At 59.3% G+C, this 18,189-nt stretch overlaps 1 protein-coding gene and 1 long non-coding RNA gene across 11 annotated transcripts in view; one reads left to right on the top strand and one right to left on the bottom strand.

Moving 5' to 3' along the window:
- The window catches only part of LOC308060971, a 244,485-nt gene that overhangs the window by 34,646 nt on the left and 191,650 nt on the right, over positions 1-18,189 (bottom strand). The window lies entirely within an intron of this gene.
- NFATC1 (nuclear factor of activated T cells 1) overlaps positions 7,174-18,189 on the top strand; it is a 111,607-nt gene continuing 100,591 nt past the window's right edge. For 3 of the 10 annotated variants that reach the window (XM_080380334.1, XM_080380340.1, XM_080380336.1), the window contains exons 1-2: positions 7,174-7,358; positions 16,059-17,157. In XM_080380334.1, coding sequence (XP_080236460.1) covers positions 7,226-7,358; positions 16,059-17,157 — 1,232 coding nt within the window. In that variant the 5' untranslated portion in view covers positions 7,174-7,225. Of the gene's footprint in view, positions 7,359-8,272; positions 11,301-16,058; positions 17,158-18,189 lie in introns of those variants that run through there. The other 7 variants (XM_080380337.1, XM_080380343.1, XM_080380341.1 and 4 more) reach the window with 6 other exon arrangements.

Genomic DNA, 18,189 nt, shown 5'->3' on the forward strand with positions numbered 1-18,189 from the left:
AGGAGGGGAGGCTGCTGATAAATTTCAGGAATGCACCAGACTACAGGAGGATTTGGAGGCACTAGGGGAACAGGCTAATACAAAGGAATTCAATATTACTCAATGAAACGTTATTCGTTTAGGGAGAACCAATAGCAGATTTAAATGCAAGTTTAATGAACTAGAGCAGGAGGAAACTCATGAAGGAAAAGACTCAGGCTGGTGCTGAGGAGCAGCCCAAGTAAATAACAGTACAGCTGCAATTTTGGAAAAAGGGCTCATGCTGCATCCAGAGGGTCCAGGACTTCACAGCAGGTCACTCATTTCATGTGGCAACCAGGGTGCTCTCGGCATCGGACTTGAGTCCCAAATGGGCCAGTCCCTGGTTATGGAGAGGGAGGCTACACAGGGCACTTCGCCGCTGCTGGACCTGCGCATGGGGATGCGGAGCCTTGGATCCGAGGGGAGATGCTGCAGTAGCATGTATCTTGGCAGGGACAGCTGAGTTTGGGCCGCCTGAGCACGTGGCTGTGAGCACAGCTCAACAACCCTGCTGCCTGTGGTGTAAATCAGATGGGCCTAGGTCTCCTCTGGCTGCGGCGGGAGACACGCTCGGGGACCAGCTAGCGGCAGAGGGGAGAGGACAAGGAGTTACAGGCGCCTGTCACTAAAGGCAGACTTCCCAGGGGATGTAGAGCTTATGGGCTTGTCGAGTGGGAAAGGAGCCCCTTTTGCAGTAATAGAGCCCTGCGCAGCCACTCCTAACTCCTGAGCATCCAAGGCTGAGCCGCTGGCCACTGGGCTGCTGGGTGAAGCAGCACCGCCGCACCTGCAGCCAGCCCAGGCTCCATGTCCGTCCCCCTGGGTCACCACTGCCACAGAGCCTCCTGTGTCAGCTCCACTCCTGCAGGTGAAACATCAGCATCTGGAAAAAACTGCTGTGCACTGCTGGACAATGAAGGTGCAACCCTGCGGCTCAGAGGATGGATGACATGGAAGCCGCCGTCCCCACAGTGTGCAGGAACTGATACCTACCAGGGTCCCGGTCTCCCACAGACATCGTAAATCTATTTCCCTTCCCCTTCCCCGCGGAAGGGTCTGCTCTGCTGCCGGCTGGTGTCCCTGGGTACCCAACCAGCCTCTCCTTCATTCAATCCTAAGGCAAAAAACTTGTTACCACCCCCTGTAACAGGAACTGGGGAAGTCTGAAATGTAAAATATTTCTGGAGCTAAAATATATTGTCTGGTAGAAAACATTGTCACTGCTCCTTTGCAAGCCTGTCGGTGCTGCACTGGCATCAAAACTGGCCAGGTCTTTAGTACTGTTCTACGAACAGAGCGTTATACGTGCTCTCATTTTTTAACCACCCACCGTACCGCACATTTCACTGGTGGTGCCCAGGAAGAAACGTGGAGTATCGGTGTTTTCATTTCTGATGGTTTTGCTGTGGGAGAGGGGTACCTGAAGCGCCTTGGTGGGAGTCGGGGGTCACACCACGGAGCTGGGGTTCAGCCTGCTGCTGGCACCCACCAAGCAGCCGTGGAGGGGAGATGCTACAGCGGCGAGGGGTCTGCCCCGAGTGCCGGGCGCCTGCCTGCCTGAGATCCAGGTTTGTGCAAGGGGCAAACCTAAGAGGAAACAAAGCAGCACCAATGCAGCGTGTATCATTATGAAATTATTTCTCTGAACTAATGTCTCGGTTTAATTCAGTCGCAGCTTTCTGTATATGGGTCTGGTGTGGCTGTTTGATGTCTGTCTTGATTTTAAGAAGTCGGTGTCTGAACGGGTGACTGTAGCTCCGAAAAGGCTTAAGGTCCTTTGCCTGCAGTCCCTGGCTGCATTCCTAAATAGTCATTTAAAAAGAGTCCACTAAATCAAAAGCCAGGTAAATCAACAGAGCACTCAGCGTCGTAATGAGACCGGTTATAAGGTAAATTACAACATTATTCAAGCACACAAAATTCCTCCTCTGGCATTTGTCCTGCTAAGTGCAATGCACCTTAAAAGTGGTGAAATGATTTCTGGCAGGCTGTGAAAGAGGCTGTGTCTGGGGGATGGGAGGCTGAGCCCAGCCCCTGCCTTTGCATAGACTTCTGACTTTGGGGGGGCTTCTGGCAGCAGCTGGCCACCCCTCGGGTGTGCTCCGTGCTGTGTGTGAGGTGGTCATGGGTGTGTTTGCAAAATGGTCCGATGTCAGCCGTGAACACTGGCCATGTGCTCTCTCACTTCCCAGCAAACCTTCTTACAATTTTCAAAGCAGGGGATTAGAAAGACTTTAATTAGGGACTTGGTTTGGGGGGCTTGAGACTTATAAATCTTTTGTTACAATGACTGAAATTCTGAACAGATGCTGATGCTTTTGAAGCTGCCAAGACCCAAAAGATGGGCGGGCAGGCCCTAAGGAGGTGGTCGTTATTATATATATATGTTATATATAAAAGGCTACAAGGGCAAGAAGCCCAAAACAAAACAAAATTTCTGTGCAGAGCATGGGTGGCTTTTTCTGATCTGTATCTTGGATGGTGGGATTCTGTGTGTTTATTGTAAGAAAATATGTGATACTGGTAAACATCAGAGAGAGAAGTCCCCGCGACCCTGCTTTCAAAATACTTTTGTACAGACACAGCTGAAAGATTCTCATTTTGCAGGACACGGCGTGGAGAAGCAGTTGGCCTCGAGCCTTGCAAGCCTGTCTGTTGTGCCACGCTACTTGACTATATCCCCTCGTGAGGTGATAACAAAGACATTTTGGTTGAATTAGGGGTTCTCCGAGGAATACTGTAGCTACTGTATACAAAGTTCCATGCAAACCCTCCCTCCTAGTCCGCTGAGACCCAAGGGAAAGGAGAGAAAAGCAAAACACAAGAGGGAACACATGCACTCACACGACTTAATATAATGTGAAACTAATCTAGTCAGCATGAATCAAACTCTTGGTGATTAAAACATCCTGTATAAATACCCCTCAGGTTTGGGGATGCTTTTTAAAGGATAGCACTACATTTACATGCAAGAGCTGAGGACAGAGGGAGTATTTATAGCTTTGCTCGCAAAGATGAACAGAAGGGGTAAAAAGCAACCCAAAAGTGCCCGTTGGAGCTCGCGGTGTTTGGCTCCTTCCTGCAGCAAAGGAGCAGTGCCTGCAGCTCGGGGGCTGCGGGTGCTCCAGCAGCGGAAGGCTGCAGCCCAGCAGTATCCCAAAGTCCTGTGGTGCTGCAGCTGGGTGGCAAGAGGGAGGGAAAGCTCCTTTCCTACTCCTGCCCTCCTTCCTTCGACGGTATACAGATATTTTTTTCTTGTGATTTTTCCAGTACAAATTGCTTGCTGTCAGGGCAGTGGAAAATCTGTGGGAACCCAGAAAAGGCTGTGGCCTAAGACAGAGGCTCTGTGGCCTGCTCTGTTCCTGCAGTGCTTCACCCCCTTCTTCCCAAACTCTCTCCCCAGTCCAGCCACTTCCCATGAGGGAGAGCCGTGCCGTACCACCGCCCAGGAGCATCGCCATGCTGTACCACCTCCCAGGAGCATCTCCTCAGCCCATGGCCACACGGACAAGCTGCTTAGCCTGACCCAGGCTACACAAGCCACTGTGTGCTCTGCCTCAGCCAAGGTGGAAAGGTAGAGCGGGGCAGCTGAACTCTCCCTGGAAAATAACCTAATTACTGGCTATCCAGGGGGCTACAGGCTGGTGCTGGGGAAAGTTCCAGAGCAGCTCACCCTGAGTCCCACCACGTGGCACATGCGGGGCAGCCGGGGGATCAGGCCCAGCCAGTGTGGAGTCATGGAAGGCAGGTCCTGTGTGACCTTCTGTGACAAGGTGACCCGCTCAGCGGATGGGGGACAGGCTGTTGTGGTGCCTACTGGGGCCTTAGTACTATCTGCTCCCAGGGAAGGAGCAACAGGAGCAGAGGGAACGGCCTCGAGCTGCGCCAGGGCAGGGTTAGGGTGGGGGTGAGGGGACATTTCTGCCCTGGAAGGGTGGTCAGGCACCGGCACAGGCTGCCCGGGGAGGGGGCACCGGCACTGGGGGTGTTTAAGAAACACTTAGATGCAGCACTCAGGGACAGGGTTTGGTGGTGGGCTGGGCAGTGCTGGGTTAAGGGTTGGGCTTGGTGATCTCAAAGGTCTTTTCCAACTGAAATGATTCTGTGATTCTGAAAGCAGCAAGAGTGGGAGGGGGAGCACCAGCTCACCCCCTTCTCCTTGCTGTGGGACACATGGATGGAGACAGACGGCCCGGGGAGCCCATACAACTCTTTGCAGCAGAGATGGACAGTGGTAGAAGAGGAGCCAGTGGAAGCACTTGTGTGGAAAGCTGGAGATGGTTGGCTGCACGGTGATGAAGGCAGGTGAGACACAGCCTGGCACAGCATCCGTGCCAGGGGAGGACTCCTTGCTGGGGTACCCATGTGCTCAGCCCTTGTGTGAACGAGGCCCCCCCAGCTCTGCCATGAATTACCCACAAGGGGTTAGGGAGCCTCATGTCCAGTCTTGGAGCCCGAGCTGCCAGGCGATTCCCACATGGCCGAAGGGTGCCAGGGAGCGAGGCAGAGGGCTGCTCCATCGCCCCACTGCCCCGGGACTGCTGAGCTGAAGCTGAACGCACAGACCTTCCTCCTCCGTGCTGCATGCGGGAGGCTGAGGAGTCCTGGCGCATGCCTCAGACAGCGAGGGGCTGCCGCCTCTGCTCCTGCTGACCCAGTGCTGCAGGTCCAGGTTGCCCCACATGCTCCAAGACTTTATTTTTTCTGTCCTTTTATTTTTTTTCTCTCCGTTTTTCTTCTGTGGAAAGAGTTGTAGGTTTGTGTTTGGGAAAGTCCAAATTAATTAAGACCAATTGTAGGCATAGCAATTACGGGCAGGGTTTAGGTAGTAGATGGAGGGAAGCAAAGCAATCAACGGCAGGCCGTCTGCACACCTCGGCGGCAGCACGGGAGAAAAGCCTTGGCATCTGGGAAGTGCCTTTTGAAAGTGGCCAGGGTGCGTTTGCTACAATAATCCACTGAAACAACAGCCGTCTAAAAATAAGGTTGTTTTCTGTACTAAGCTCCTTTTAACTTCGTTAGTCATCACCAGCTCCCAAAATAAGCTCCGTGTAACAGTCTCTCCTAGTAGCGGCTGTAAACAAACTTGGGGAGGCGGGAGGGGAAGGGAAGGGGAGCAGCGGGCGGCCCCGGGACGGCGAGGCCGGGGTCGGGGCCGGGGGGCGGGGGGGGGGGGGGGGCTCGGAGGGCCGGGGGCGGCCGCGGGCCCCGCGCTGCGCCGCCGCCTCTGCCTGCGCCGGCTGGCGGGGCCTTGGAGCGGAGCCACGGTGGTCCGGGCAACGGCATTAAACAGGAGGAAACAGACGGGGGATTCCGTCATTTCGGGGGGAGCGCGGGGGGGGCGGGCAGGAAAGGAGACTCCCGCTGAGGGGAGCGCGGCTGCCGCCCGCCCCGCGCCTCACCCCCGCTCCGGCGTCCCGGGAAGGCGCCGGGATCTCCCCCCCCCCCGCCCCGTCGGGCAGCGACCCAGGACCGGGGCGGGGGGGACGGACACGGGACACGCCCACCCTGCCGGTAGCGCCGAGCGCCGCCCCGGGGCCGCGCCGTCGGAGGGGGGCGCTGCAGCACCGCCCCGTGCCCGCCCCGCTCCGCAGCGCCCCCTGGCGGTGCCCGGCGGTGCAAGGCCGCTCCGCGCCTCTTGCGCGAGTGGCGGGCGGCGAGCTCCGCGGCCGCGGAACCCACGGCGGGTCGCCTGGGGGGAGGCGTGGGGGCCGGGGCCGCCGCGGGGTGAGGGGTCTGTCCCCCTCCCGATTCGGTTTTCCTTGAACGAAAAGCGCCGCCAGTGCTGGTCGGGTGCCGGTGTTTCCCCCGAGGGGGCGGCCGGGTGGGCTGCGCCGCGCGGTGGGGACCGGCCGCCGTCGTGATTTAGTGGAGGAGCTCGCCCCGAGGAGCCGGCCGCGGCCTCCCGTTCCCCAGAGGCAGGCAGGATTTCGTTTATATTGGATTTATTTCCAACCACATATGGGTGTCAGGCACTAGATTTATGATTTTTTTTTTTTTTTTTCCCCCCTTCATACAGCAAATATGCTCAAACCCACCCCGCCTCGCCGCCATCCACCCCCCCAGGAAAGCGCAGGCCCCTGCTCCTGCCAGCTGCGGGGGCGGGGTGGGGGGGTGGGGGGGGGCGCTCGGAGCGGGAGCGGGGCCGAGGGGGCTCGGAGCGGCGGGGGCGCCCCCCGCCCCGCGGGCAGCCCCGCCTGTGCCGGGGTGTCACGGCCACGTCGGGAGCCGGGACGGGGCATCCCGGAGGTGGGAGGCGGGAGGAGGAGTCGCGGTGGGCTGGAAGCCTCTCCTTTCACCGCTACGGAGCGATGAGATACAACTGTGTTGCTGAGATATTTACAGGATAATAATAAATAAAATAATAATAATAAATCTGGAGCGACTGAGACCGAGTCCGCCGGGTCTGTTAGCAATTTAGCAGAACAGGATTTTCCTTTCCCTCGCCTGCCAGTTGATGCTCTTTTCCAAATTTCCACAGCGGGGGAAGCCTGCGATTTTTTACATAATGATTTCAGCATGCGAGGCTGCCTGCCTCGCTTTTTTTTTTATTATTTTATTTTCCCCCCTCCCCGCCTGCCCCCCCGCCTTCCCTCCGCGACCCGCCGCGCCGCGCTCCCCCGCGGCAGGGGGGCACCCGCTCCCGCCGGCTGCCGGGACCCCGCGGGCGGCGGCGGGACCGGGGCTGGGCGGACGGGGGGGGCTCGTCGCTGCCCGCCGGTGCCCGCCTCCCGCTGGCCGCCCGCCGTCGGCGTGGCCGGGGCCCAGCTGACATCACGGGGCCGGGGCGGGGAGAGGGGCCGGGAGGGGAAGGGAGGTGGGGGGGTGTTTTCCAGCTTTAAAAAGGCGGCGCCGGGCGCGCAGCCCTGCGTCAGAGCGAGACTTCCCCGCTCCGCACACCCCCTCGCCCCCGGCCCCGCCTAAGGCACCGGGCGGGCGGGCAGCGCCCGCCGCCCCGTCGCGGGCAGTGCCGCCGAAGTCCCCACGCACACCCGCCCTCCCCTCCATGCCCCGGCCCCGGGGGGGCGGCGGCGGCGGCGAGCTCGTGTGCCTCCGCGGGCGCGGCTCCCACGCCGGGGGCGGCGCGGCCCCGGCCTCCGGGGCGTGAAGGCGGGCGGGGGGGGGCGCGGCAGCGGGGCAGGCGGCGAGGGGCCCGACAGCGGCCCGGGGCGCGGCGCCGGGGCTTCGCCGCCCCGCCGGGTGGATGCCAAGCGCTGCCCCGCCGGCCGCCGCCGCGCCGCCGTCGCGGGACCCAGGCAGCGGGAGAGAGGGGCCGGCGGCGGCCCCGCAGCGCGGCCCGCGCCCTCTCGGCAGCACCATGAAGGCGGCAGAGGAAGGTAACGGGCGGGCGGGCGCGTCCCCCGGGGCTCCTCCGCCGCGGCACGGAGGTTTGCCGGCGGCCGCTCACCGAGCTGGCTCCGCCGCCTGCCGCCAGGCCCGGGCCCGCTCCCGGTGGCCGGGGCAGCGCCGCAGGGGCTCGGAGGCGCCGGCGAGGACCTGGGGTCGGGCCGGGGGAAAAGCCGCGGAGGAGCTCGGGGATTCCCCCCGCGGAGCCGGGGCTGCTCGGGGGGAAGGTCGCGATACAGCCCACAATCGCGGCCGTGCCTCGCGTGGCGGGGGCAGGAGGGACGCCCCGGGGAAAGCGGCTCCGGGCAGCGCCGGGCGCCGGGCGAGGCACCGGAGCGGCCGGGCGCGTCGCGGCCGGGCTGCGGGGCTGGGCCTCGCGTGTCCCCCCGCGCCCCCGGGGCTGCCGGCCCCCGCCGCCGGCCCGGCTCCGGGGCAGCCTGGCCCTGCGATTCCGGCTCTGTCCCGACTCCTTTCCATGCCCCGCAGTAACTCCGCAGTAACCAGAAGTGCGCCGAAAACACGGCGGCAAAGTTTCTAGGGAGAGGGACGGATGGTGGGCGGGGGGCTGGAGTAGCTGCTCGCCCGGGCTGAACTTGACCCTGCCAGGAGCTGGAGCCGGGACCGGCTTCTCCTGCGCCAGTCGGGACAACCCCCCCCTCCGCCGCGGAGCATCGCGATCCAGCACCGGCGCGTCCCCCGGGGAAAGCCCCGCTTGCCTCTGCCCGCGCCCCGGGAGCGGGACCGGCACCGGGCATCGCCGCGGCAGGTGCGGGCCCGGGGGCAGCCCCGCCGTGCCCCGGCCCCCCGCCCGCGGCCGGGCTGCCCGCCGGTCTCCGCGGCCGGGGGGGGGGGGCGGGGGGCGCCCCGGCCCGCGCATTGCGGGGGGACGTGGGGAGGAAGCGGAGGGGGGTGGGTCGCGCCCGCGTGCGCGGTGTTTATTCCGCGCAAGGGACGGGGGGCTCCTTCCGTGGGGCGGGCCGCGGCAGCTGGAGGGGCGCTCAGCGCCCATCCCCTCAGTTTGCTCGGGGCTTTGTTTTTTGGTTGTGTTTGGGTTTGTTGTTGTTTTTTTTTTTTGACACAGATGTTTTCACTCCGGGGGTTCATTTCACTTGACAGGATCCTGCCAGCGCGAGAGCTGCAAGCGCGGCTGTGACTGTGGCTCCGCTTTTGAAGCATGCGAGCGCCTTTTTGGATGAAAGTTAATTACGTTTTATTTAATAGCATTGGCTTGCGTGCCCTTCGCGCGCGGTGACCTCCGCGGGCTGCAGGGACGGCGCGTCCCGCGCTCGGGGCTCCAGGGGCACCAGCGCACCAACCCGCAAAAACTGCGCCCAAAGGCAGCTAATACAAAATCCGTACCGGAGCGTCTTGTCAAAAAAAACCCCAAAAACCAAAAAACAAGCCCCCCCCCCCTTTATTTCTGTGGCGTTTCTGATGCCTGTGCTAAAATGTCGCCAGCCCTCGTCAATAGTTCTCTTCCCTGTTGATGTATTTTGTAAGGGACTAAGAAAACGAGGCCAGCCAGAAAGTGTGACCCAATCAAGGAAACACGCAGGGGAGCCCTGCAAAGCAGGATTGCTGCCGCCAAATTAAGGTGCCCCTTGATTGCCAAACTCCGGCAATCAGAGAAAATACTTTATTTCTTGCTTAGTCGGGGAAGAAACTCTTGCAGCGTGCCCCGGTGGGAGGACCCCACTTTTTTGCTTTAGGTGGGAGCGAGGGGTCCTTCGGCGCGGGGACCCCAGCGGGTTAGCGCCGCGTACGAGTGAGACTCCACAAGCGGCACGGGGAGGGGGTCGCCGGGGCACACCGGCCCCCGCACCCCCCACCGGCCCCTTTCGCTCTCCCGTTTAATGGCACTGTTTTAACTGGATTATTCCCTGGCGCCACGCTGTTACTCTGTCCCCACGTGTGACATCGCTTCGGTTGTGCCTCTCCGCCGCATATCTCCCCCCTCCCTCCGGCGGGGTGGGGGGCGACCCACGCGGTTCAGGGCAGCGCTGGTAGTTTATGGAACTGGCAAATCAAAGCCGCCCGTAAACAAGTTTGGGGCGACGTACCCGGCTCGCAGGTACCAGATGTGGGAGAGGCAAAGGGGCGAGAGCAGCGGAGCCTTGGGAGCTCCTGCTTGGCTCCCCGCCCCGGGAGGAGATGGCAGGAACCCGGCAGGGAGGGGGCCTGCGCCCCGGGGGTCGGGGCTGTCCCGCCTGCAGGCCCGGGACGGGTGGCGCGTCAGCCCGCGCCCTCGGGGCAGGGGCTGCGGGAGGCGGCCGGGCAAAGCGGGGTGCTTGTCCCCGCGGCGCAGCCCCTCGCCCGGGCTGGGGGCGAGCCTGCCCCAGCATCCCGGGGAGAGCACGGCCCCGAGGGGCTGGCAGCCGCGGGCGGAGTGGCTCCGCGGCTGCCAAGGCCTTTTGCGCACTCGGGTGACTCAGCCCCGGCACTTCGGGGAGGCGGCTGCGAGCAGGAGACCGAGGGCAGCCCCACGGCGGCCACCCGACGGCTGCCTCGCCTCCGCCTCAGAGCAGACCCTATCCCCCCTCGGTGCAGAGCCCGGCCCCGCGGCGGGGCCGCCCGCTGGCAGCACCCCGGAGCCAGGGGTCCTGCGTGCCGGGGGCTGCCCCCTCGGGTCCCGGTGCACGTCGGTGCCCGCTGGCTCCTGCAAGAGACGGGACGGCAGCGCGGCTCGTCCCGGCAAGGAGCGAGGAAAGCGTAACAGGCTCTGATGGAAAAAAATGGTGTTTTCCTGGCACTTTGTAACGGAGATTTCAGCCATAAGCCTGGAAAATGGTATTCCCTGAGTTTGTAAGGGAACACCATTTCCATAAGAGTTTTAAAAAACAACTATTCCTTTTGAAATCTGGCCTGGAGCTCGGGAGCCGGGGCGAGCCGAGCTGCTAGGGCTCCTTTGCCTGGCGGAGACTTCCAAACGTCCGTAATCTGACAGGAGTGCGTTTCAAAACAGAAAAAAAATAGTTTAATGTATTTTTAAAATTGATTTTTAACGTCGCCGCTCGCCTGGCCCCGCCGCCGGGGCCCTTCGCAGGCGCTGCCGGTGCCTCGGCCCGGGACCTTCCCCTGCTGGCGCAGGAGGCAGCCGGGAACGCTGCGGGTCCCGCTTTAATGCGCTTTTTATAGCAGTTGGCACTAGTGGGTGCTGCAACTAAGCAAAATAAATAATAAATAAACGACAGCGAAGCCTCCTGCCTCGCAGAGGCGGCGCGGTGGGGACCCTCGGGGGAAGCCTTAGCAGCAGGCAGCGAAGAGGGGGACGGGCCGGTGTCCCAGACGGGCGAACAGAGCCCCCCCAGCCCCCCCCCCCAAGCCCCCCGGCCGAAAGCGGGAAGCGCCGCTCCTGCCCCGGAGCCCTCGGGCAGGTCGCTGCCGCCGGGCGGGAGCAGGTGAATGTCTCGCTGCCCGCGGCCTCCCCATCCCGCCCCCGCCGAGCCGGGTGTGTGTGTGGGGAGATACTCCCCCCAGCCCGGTGCCGGGACCCCCGCTCGAGGGGCGCAGTCGCGGTCCCGGAGGGGGTTTCCCGCAGCGCGCAGGCTGCGCGTGGGGGACTGAGCCCAGACCGGGGGGTGCGGGGCGGGGGGGTGTGTGTGCGGGGCGGTTGTTTGCATCGACCCGGAAACATCAGCAGCGGGCGGGAGGCGGATCAGAGGCGGTGGCAGCGAGATAGGCCGCCCGTCGGGGCCGGGGTCACGTTACCGCCCGCAGCCGCCGCGTCCTGCGCCGTGCCGGGGCTGCGGCAGCCCGTGAGCCGGCCGGCAGCGGCTGTCCGGGCGCAGCGGGGCGGGCCCGACGGGGCGGGCCGGGGATCGCGGTGCCGGAGCGTGGCGGGGGTCGCGGCGGAGCCATGACGGGCGTGGAGGCCGAGCAGGAGTTTGATTTCGATTTCCTCTTCGAGTTCAAGCACAGCGATGAGGGCGGAGGTGGGTGGCGATGGGGCACCGGGGGCGCTGGCGGACGGGTGTTGCGGGGATCCTCCCCCCGCACAGCCCGGTTGGAAAGGGGGGAAGGTTTTCCTCCCTGGGGGGAGCGGGGCTGGTCCCCGCCGCAACGTGGGGGAGCGCGACCCTGCCCCTGCAGCACCCGGGTGAGCGGTGGGGGGGAGGAGGAGGCGGACGGTGCCTCAGTTGTAAAACTTCGGGACTTTGCGCTACGCAGACCCCTGCGCTGCCCGCTCCATGGCTGCCCCCACCTGCCCGCGGCCCCTGCGCTGCGGGGGGCGGCCCCGGCACAGCCCTCAGCGCCCCGAAGCCCCTGGGGGCGGGCGTGGAGGTTGGGTCTTGCCCCTTACAGCGGCGGGCCAGAGCCCGCTCCTGCCCCCCTGCCAGCCCCCGGAAGCCGGAGCTAGTTAGGCTCGGGGTTTAGCTTGAAGGTCACCCGTAAATAAAAATAACGGGCCTGGATTTATCCCGGGTCACACCGTTCATAACGGCGGTGTCTCGGTCCGGCTGACTCGGTTTATGGCTTGGAACAGCCCTGGCGGTGGAAGGGGGCGGCGAGCAGGGCTGGGACCGACCCAGGGAGGGAGAGCCACCCCGTGCTGGCCTCGGTGGCTGCTCACCAGGAGCCAGGCTGCCCGCCCCCCGGCCCTGCTCTCCCTTCGGCTCTGAAACTGCAGCAGGTTCCCAAACCCTGGCCCACCAAGATGCAGGTGGAGGTGCAGAGCTCCCCTTCCTGATGCTCTCCAGTTGCCCAGCTCCCTGGCACATTGGTGGTGTCCAAATAGTTGCTTGGAGCTTCTCAGATTTTAGAAAAACCTGCAGTTTTAAGAGTTTCACTCAGCTTTTCAGCCGAGTGTCCCAGTAGTTAGACACCTGGGAAGTGGAGGGGCCTGAGTGTGTTAAAGTGTTAAAGTCCTAATGAGAGAAGTACCTAACTCCATTAGGCAATTTTGAAACGTGAATTTAAACATGGACCTAGTCGTGGCTTTGTCTTTAGAAAGGTAAAATAGCCCCCACCTCTGCAAAGCCCCTCTGAGCTGCAGGTGGTCAGCATTCCTGCTTCAAGAATGTGAATAAAACCTGATGGTGCCCTGTGCCCTGTGCCTTGCAGGATCAGCCCATTAACAGTAGAAAGGAATAAAACCTTTGCTCTGCGAAATTAACTGGAGAAAAAAAAATCTGAATTTTTTATGTTGTCACAAAGTGAAATGTAAGATGTGAAGAAGGTGTGCTCGCAAGTCAAGGGGTCCAGTTTCTTGTCCTAGTTACACTTAATGCAAGTGTGGATTTGCTGGAACAGAGCTGTTGCAGACCTGCGCTGCTCTGTCTGATACTGGGTTGGGCTCAAGATATTAAAATACACTACTGGAAGTGACTTGGTACTAAATGCACGTAAGGCGCTGGGGGCCTCTGTGGCTCAAGGTCGTGGCAGCAGCCCCAGGTTGAAGCGTACCTGCCTCTTGTCCACGCCGTCGCTGTCAGGTAACCCGGCACAGCTGCGTTAGGCGATGCAGTTTCATGCTTTTGCACCCTGCTCTCTCCTGTCCCTCAAGACTGGCCCTAATTCCCCCTGGTGAGGAAAGCATCAGCATGTTACGAACGCTGACTCTGTATGTGTATGTGATGAATTTTGTCAGTACAGAAGTTATGGAGAAGAACGTGCTTTTCCAGAAATTATAGCTGGTGTGTTTTAGCTCACAAGCTGAGGACTGGGTCCCGTTCCTAGTTCTGGCTTCGGGGCTTTTGTATTTGGTGGGCATGCTTTCTGTGTGCTGCCTGGAAATGTAAGATACCTGAGTGTATTGGGAAGTCTTTGGATCTTGCTTCTCTCAATTTTGAGTACTGTTGTGTGAGAAGTTGTATGACACAGTGTATCTCTTGGCCCTTTAAAAGGTCACTTAAAAAATACACATAATAACTCTAGAGAGACTATTACTTGCCACCTGCGTTAGGGGAACTTGTTTCTTGGAACACTTGAGGCTTTCTTTTAAATTTTATATATATATATATATATATATATATATAAAAATATATATAATTTTTTTTAAACTGGATTCCGAAGGCTGGTCTGAGCCTTTATATTGCTGAGCCTGGGCTGCAGATCTCCAGCAGACTTTGGTGTTTGAATTTCACCCTAGTCATGCACTAGATTTTAAGAGAATTGCTGGGCTCACAGCGCTTTTCACGCCAGTAATAATTATCCCTGTTATTTTGTTTCTTTACGTATTTATTTTTAATAAAAGACCTAAAGGCACTGATTCTGCAGCCAGCGGATGCTGCTGTTGCCCCCCCGCCTGTAAAGCCCACCTGGTGGGCGCGGAGCCGGGGCAGCCTGCGGAGCCCGTGGTCCCCTGCCTGGGGGGGAGCTGTCTGGCTGCGTGGTTGGGACAGGCTGGAGGTGCCACCCAGCTGTGCCATGTCACCAGTGCCATCCACCTGCACGCCAGGCCAGGAGGCCGTGGAAAGGCCCGGGGGATGTATGTGGAAGTGCCTGGCCAGCGTCCTGGCAGCAGTGCAGTGCCAAGGACATCACCTTCCTCTGGAGCTGGAGGAAGCAGGGAAGGCGCTGAAGCTGCCTTACCGGCACTGCTTAGACCCTTTCTCTGAGCTGATTTCTGAAACGGAGAAGATCTTACCACTGCTGTACCACTTGGTTATATATTTTTTTCAGTGCAGGTGGTGGTGGTTGTGGTGGCACAGAGCGGCCATGTGGCCCGGCAGCAACTATAGGGGACTAATTTTGGGAGGAGAGGACTGTGATCTCTCAGGCAGGTCTGCACCTCGCTGTGACCACTGCAGTCGATTACCCCTGTCAGAGTAGCACCTCTTTCCCCATAGCTCCTGCCTGCCTTGTTTGAATGGAGCGTGAAGCTGCAGCATATTTTGAATAATCCGGTTTTATTTGTGGCACGCTCCGGTGTAATTTAATGACCCTTCCTCAGTAAACGGCCGGTCTCTGAAGGCAGGTGAGAGAGTGAGTTCAAAAGGTGGTGTTGCTCATCGTTCCTGACTGTTACCTGACGTGACATGCATCAGCGGGAACATCACAGAGTTGCTGTGGAACTGCGACAGCACAATCATTTTTCCTAAGTACCGTTTGCCTTGGAGTCGTTGCCAGCAAGAAAGGCGAGCGGGATCGCCGGAGGATGACACCAGAGAGGGCTGAGCTGATAAACAAAAGAAAGACAATAGCCGACTGCGCTGCTGCGGCCAGCGTGGAGGCTCCTTTGCATTTGCAGCGCTCCCGGGAGCGGGTCGTCTTGGGAATAACAGCTGCAGTAATTAACGCAGCTTTTCCCTGTCTCCTAGGGAAGGTGGGCAAGGGGGGCGGCCGAGGGAGCTTGCCCCCCGCGAGGGGAAGGGGCAGGCTCCCCGTGCGGACCGGCGGTGGCTGGGGGGATGCAGGGTTTCCCCTCTGTCCTGCAGGGAAGTGCTGCTGCCGGAATGAACCTGGGGAAGGCGGGTGTGCTGCAAGCGCAGCGTGGGCTGGGGGCAACCCGCAGAACGGCGTTAGCCAGGCTCAGAGTTCAGTGGCTGTTGTCTCTGATAGAAAAGTTTTGCTGCCTTGTCTCAGTAAGGCAAGAGGAGCCGGTGCAGGGGCTGCAGAGCCTCCCAGCATCAGGAGGGTGGGTGGCTCCTGCTCCCATCACAGCTCGCAGCACCAGGGGCATGCTGCTCCTGGTTGTGGGCTCCCCACGCGCAGCCCACCAGTGTCTCTGTCTGGCAATGGGAGACACGCAGGCGGCCCTGAGCTGGAGGGGCAGCGCTGAAGGCGTGAGCGAGCGGCAGCGAGGCGAGGCAGGGACAGTTTCCTGTGGACCAGCTTTTTGCTGCTGGTCCCCGTCACACAGCAGGGCTGGAGGCATGCGAAGGGCAGGTTGTTCCCCTGCGTGTGGGCAAGGAGCCCGTTTGTGCAGGTCTGTGATGTGATCTGTCACCTTCCACGTTTCCATGCCCGACCATGCAGCTCTGCTGGTGCTTTTATACACCCGGAGCTGCTCAATGGTTAGACCGTTGGTCGAGTGTGCGCTGCTGGCAGCGCTCGACGTGGCGTGCACAATAACCAGCAATTTCAGTGGAATTTCAGCTATCGCAAAGTAGTGAGACTTCCATGTTTATCCTTCACCTGGCCTCTGCCAGTTGGGCTGGAGGGATAAGTGGTCCCAGAAACCAGAGCAGGTCAATAGATCCATCTTGTTCCAAAATCCTAGTTAACTGGAACCAGTTGGAAACTTGCTGTAATGGAAATTTTGGTTGTGTATAGTTTTTTTAACAGGATGCAGTTGATCGCGTTCTTTGCTTTAGTCTGCCTCCACTTTTGTTTTTCGTCTTGTGTTTTTTGTGTATTCCAACTTCTCAGGGAGGCAGTTAGGCCCACTTACATAAAAGCACATCTCTCAAGCAGCACCGCAGGGTATGAATGCTGAAGCACCGTTGTCTGAAGACTCGATTATTTGCTCTGAAGGTTTGCATAGGAAGAGTGTCCTCGAGACAAACTCAGTCTGCATACATCACCCTCCCAAGATAGCTTGTCTTGTGCTGTTCGGCTACCAGCATTGGCAAGGATGCTGGTCCACAGCTTCTCCGCTGGCGCGGTGTGCCTGTCGGCTGGGTTATTAGAGAGCTGTGCTTTTGTGTGTTTTGCCATGTCCCTCCACTCCAGCGGGGTATGTTACTGAGCAAGTATATTTGTGCCGCACCTCATATCATTCTTTTTTTGTTTGTCTGTTTGTTTTCTAGAACACTATAATTATACATCTTCAAATGTAAATGCTGGCTTGCCTCTAAATGTGGCACATTCCTCATTGTCAACTCCATGTCATGGCCTTCAGGCATCAAATCCCGTCATTTCAGTTGTCCCATCAACAAATCATCCTTCTGGTTATGGAGGACACATCGATGGCGGGGCCTCCGACTACTACCTGCCACCAAACATCAGACCTAATGGAGCTCCAGCGCTAGAGAGCCCTAGAATTGAGATCACTTCTTACATGGGACTTCATCATAACAATAACCAGTTTTTCCATGATGAGGTTGAGGAGGCCATCCCAAATGCCAAGCGGTCACCTTCCACTGCCACTTTAAACTTACCAAACATCGAGGCGTACAGAGACCCGTCCTGCCTGAGTCCAGCGAGTAGCTTGTCTTCCAGAAGCTGCAACTCTGAAGCGTCTTCCTACGAGTCCAACTACTCATATCCGTACACTTCACCCCAGACCTCCCCGTGGCAGTCGCCGTGCGTCTCTCCGAAGACCACTGACACAGAGGAGGGCTACCAGCGCAGCATGGTGGCCTGCACTCTGCTCAGTTCCCCAAGGCACTCTCCGTCAACGTCTCCCAGGACGAGCATCACAGAGGAGAACTGGCTGGGGGCTCGCAACTCCAGACCTCCGTCTCCCTGCAACAAGAGAAAGTATAGCCTCAACGGCCGGCAGACCTCCTACTCCCCGCACCACTCCCCCACACCTTCCCCACAGAACTCACCACGGGTGAGCATCACCGATGAGACGTGGCTGGGGAACACTAACCAGTACACCAGCTCCGCCATCGTTGCCGCCATCAACGCCCTCACCACCGACAGCACCATAGATATGAACGATGGGATTCCCATCAAGTCAAGGAAGACTGCCATCGACCATACCCCGTCCATGACTCTCAAAACTGAACCGGCTGGCGAGGATCACGGGACCATATCGCCAACCACCGATTTGTCACCAGAAGATTTCTCCAGCTTTCAGCACATCAGGAAGGGAAACTTCTGTGAGCAGTACCTGTCTGTGCCACAGCATCCCTACCAGTGGGCCAAACCAAAGTCTCTGTCTCCAACATCCTACATGAGGTAAGGAACCCCAACTTGGAGGGCAATCCTGACAGTATCTTTATTGCATGCTTTTTTCCCCTCCTTGCCCTTCCTGTCTCTGTCTCCTGCCAAATCTGCCCATCTACCCATTGCGCGTAGCCCTGTCTTGTGATGCTGCCTCCGCTGTTGCCGTGGTGTGACCACGCGTAAAGCCTGCGGGGGTTAAAGAGGCTGTTCTAGGAGCTGGCCACACGTGGGTTGTATCTGGTTATCTGCTTCCTGGGGGACGAGCCCCAGCCCTGGCAGTCTGGACATGGGGCATTCAGAAGCTTGTCAGGCAGCGAGACAGTTCAGTACCATCAGACCTCTGGCTTTACTTGAAATGGATCATCCTGTCTTAGGTTTTGTTGCAGGACAAGGAGCTGGGCTCGTTATTGTGGCTGTTACAGGGCCTTTTACATTTACGCTTTGTAGACAGTGAGTACAAATGGAATAGGAGTACGGTTCTTTTGTGCATTATTTCAGCTTTTACTTCACTACACCTGAAAGCTGCTTATCAGTTGTCCTTCCTTCCTGCCCTTGCTGGACAGTGATTTTCTTTTTTCCCTCTTCCCCACTGCTTTTGTGTTGAAAGAAGAAAATCGTGTTTGTCAGCTGATCATACTTAATATACTGGTCGCATTAATTTATCGCAGGAGGACCCTGGGTAGGGAGAACTGCAGAACAGCCAGAGTCTGAGTTACATCCATTGCTTTCTGTTTTGATCTCGGTGCTGGTCTTTATTTTGAGGTCTTCTGAGGGCTGTATAGACAGAAGCACATGCTGCAGGAGGACAGTTTTGTTTTCCAGAAGTTTGCAGGCTGTGCTCAGTCGCTGGCTGTAATGGCCACCCCCTCTCCTCTTCCAGCCACCACCCCCCACGCCCCCCCCCCCCCCCGAACACCTGGCTTCCTGCTTTTGCATTTTCTCAGAATGAAAGAAGTGGGCTGAAATGTTTGAGTTAGGGATGCGTGCCCTGGCTCTCAGCCTTGCCAGCCTCACTCTTCTCCAGCCAGCACCTCTCTGCTACGT

Source organism: Falco punctatus, assembly GCF_963210335.1.
Source record: "Falco punctatus genome assembly, chromosome: 3".
Taxonomy (NCBI): Eukaryota; Metazoa; Chordata; class Aves; order Falconiformes; family Falconidae; genus Falco; species Falco punctatus.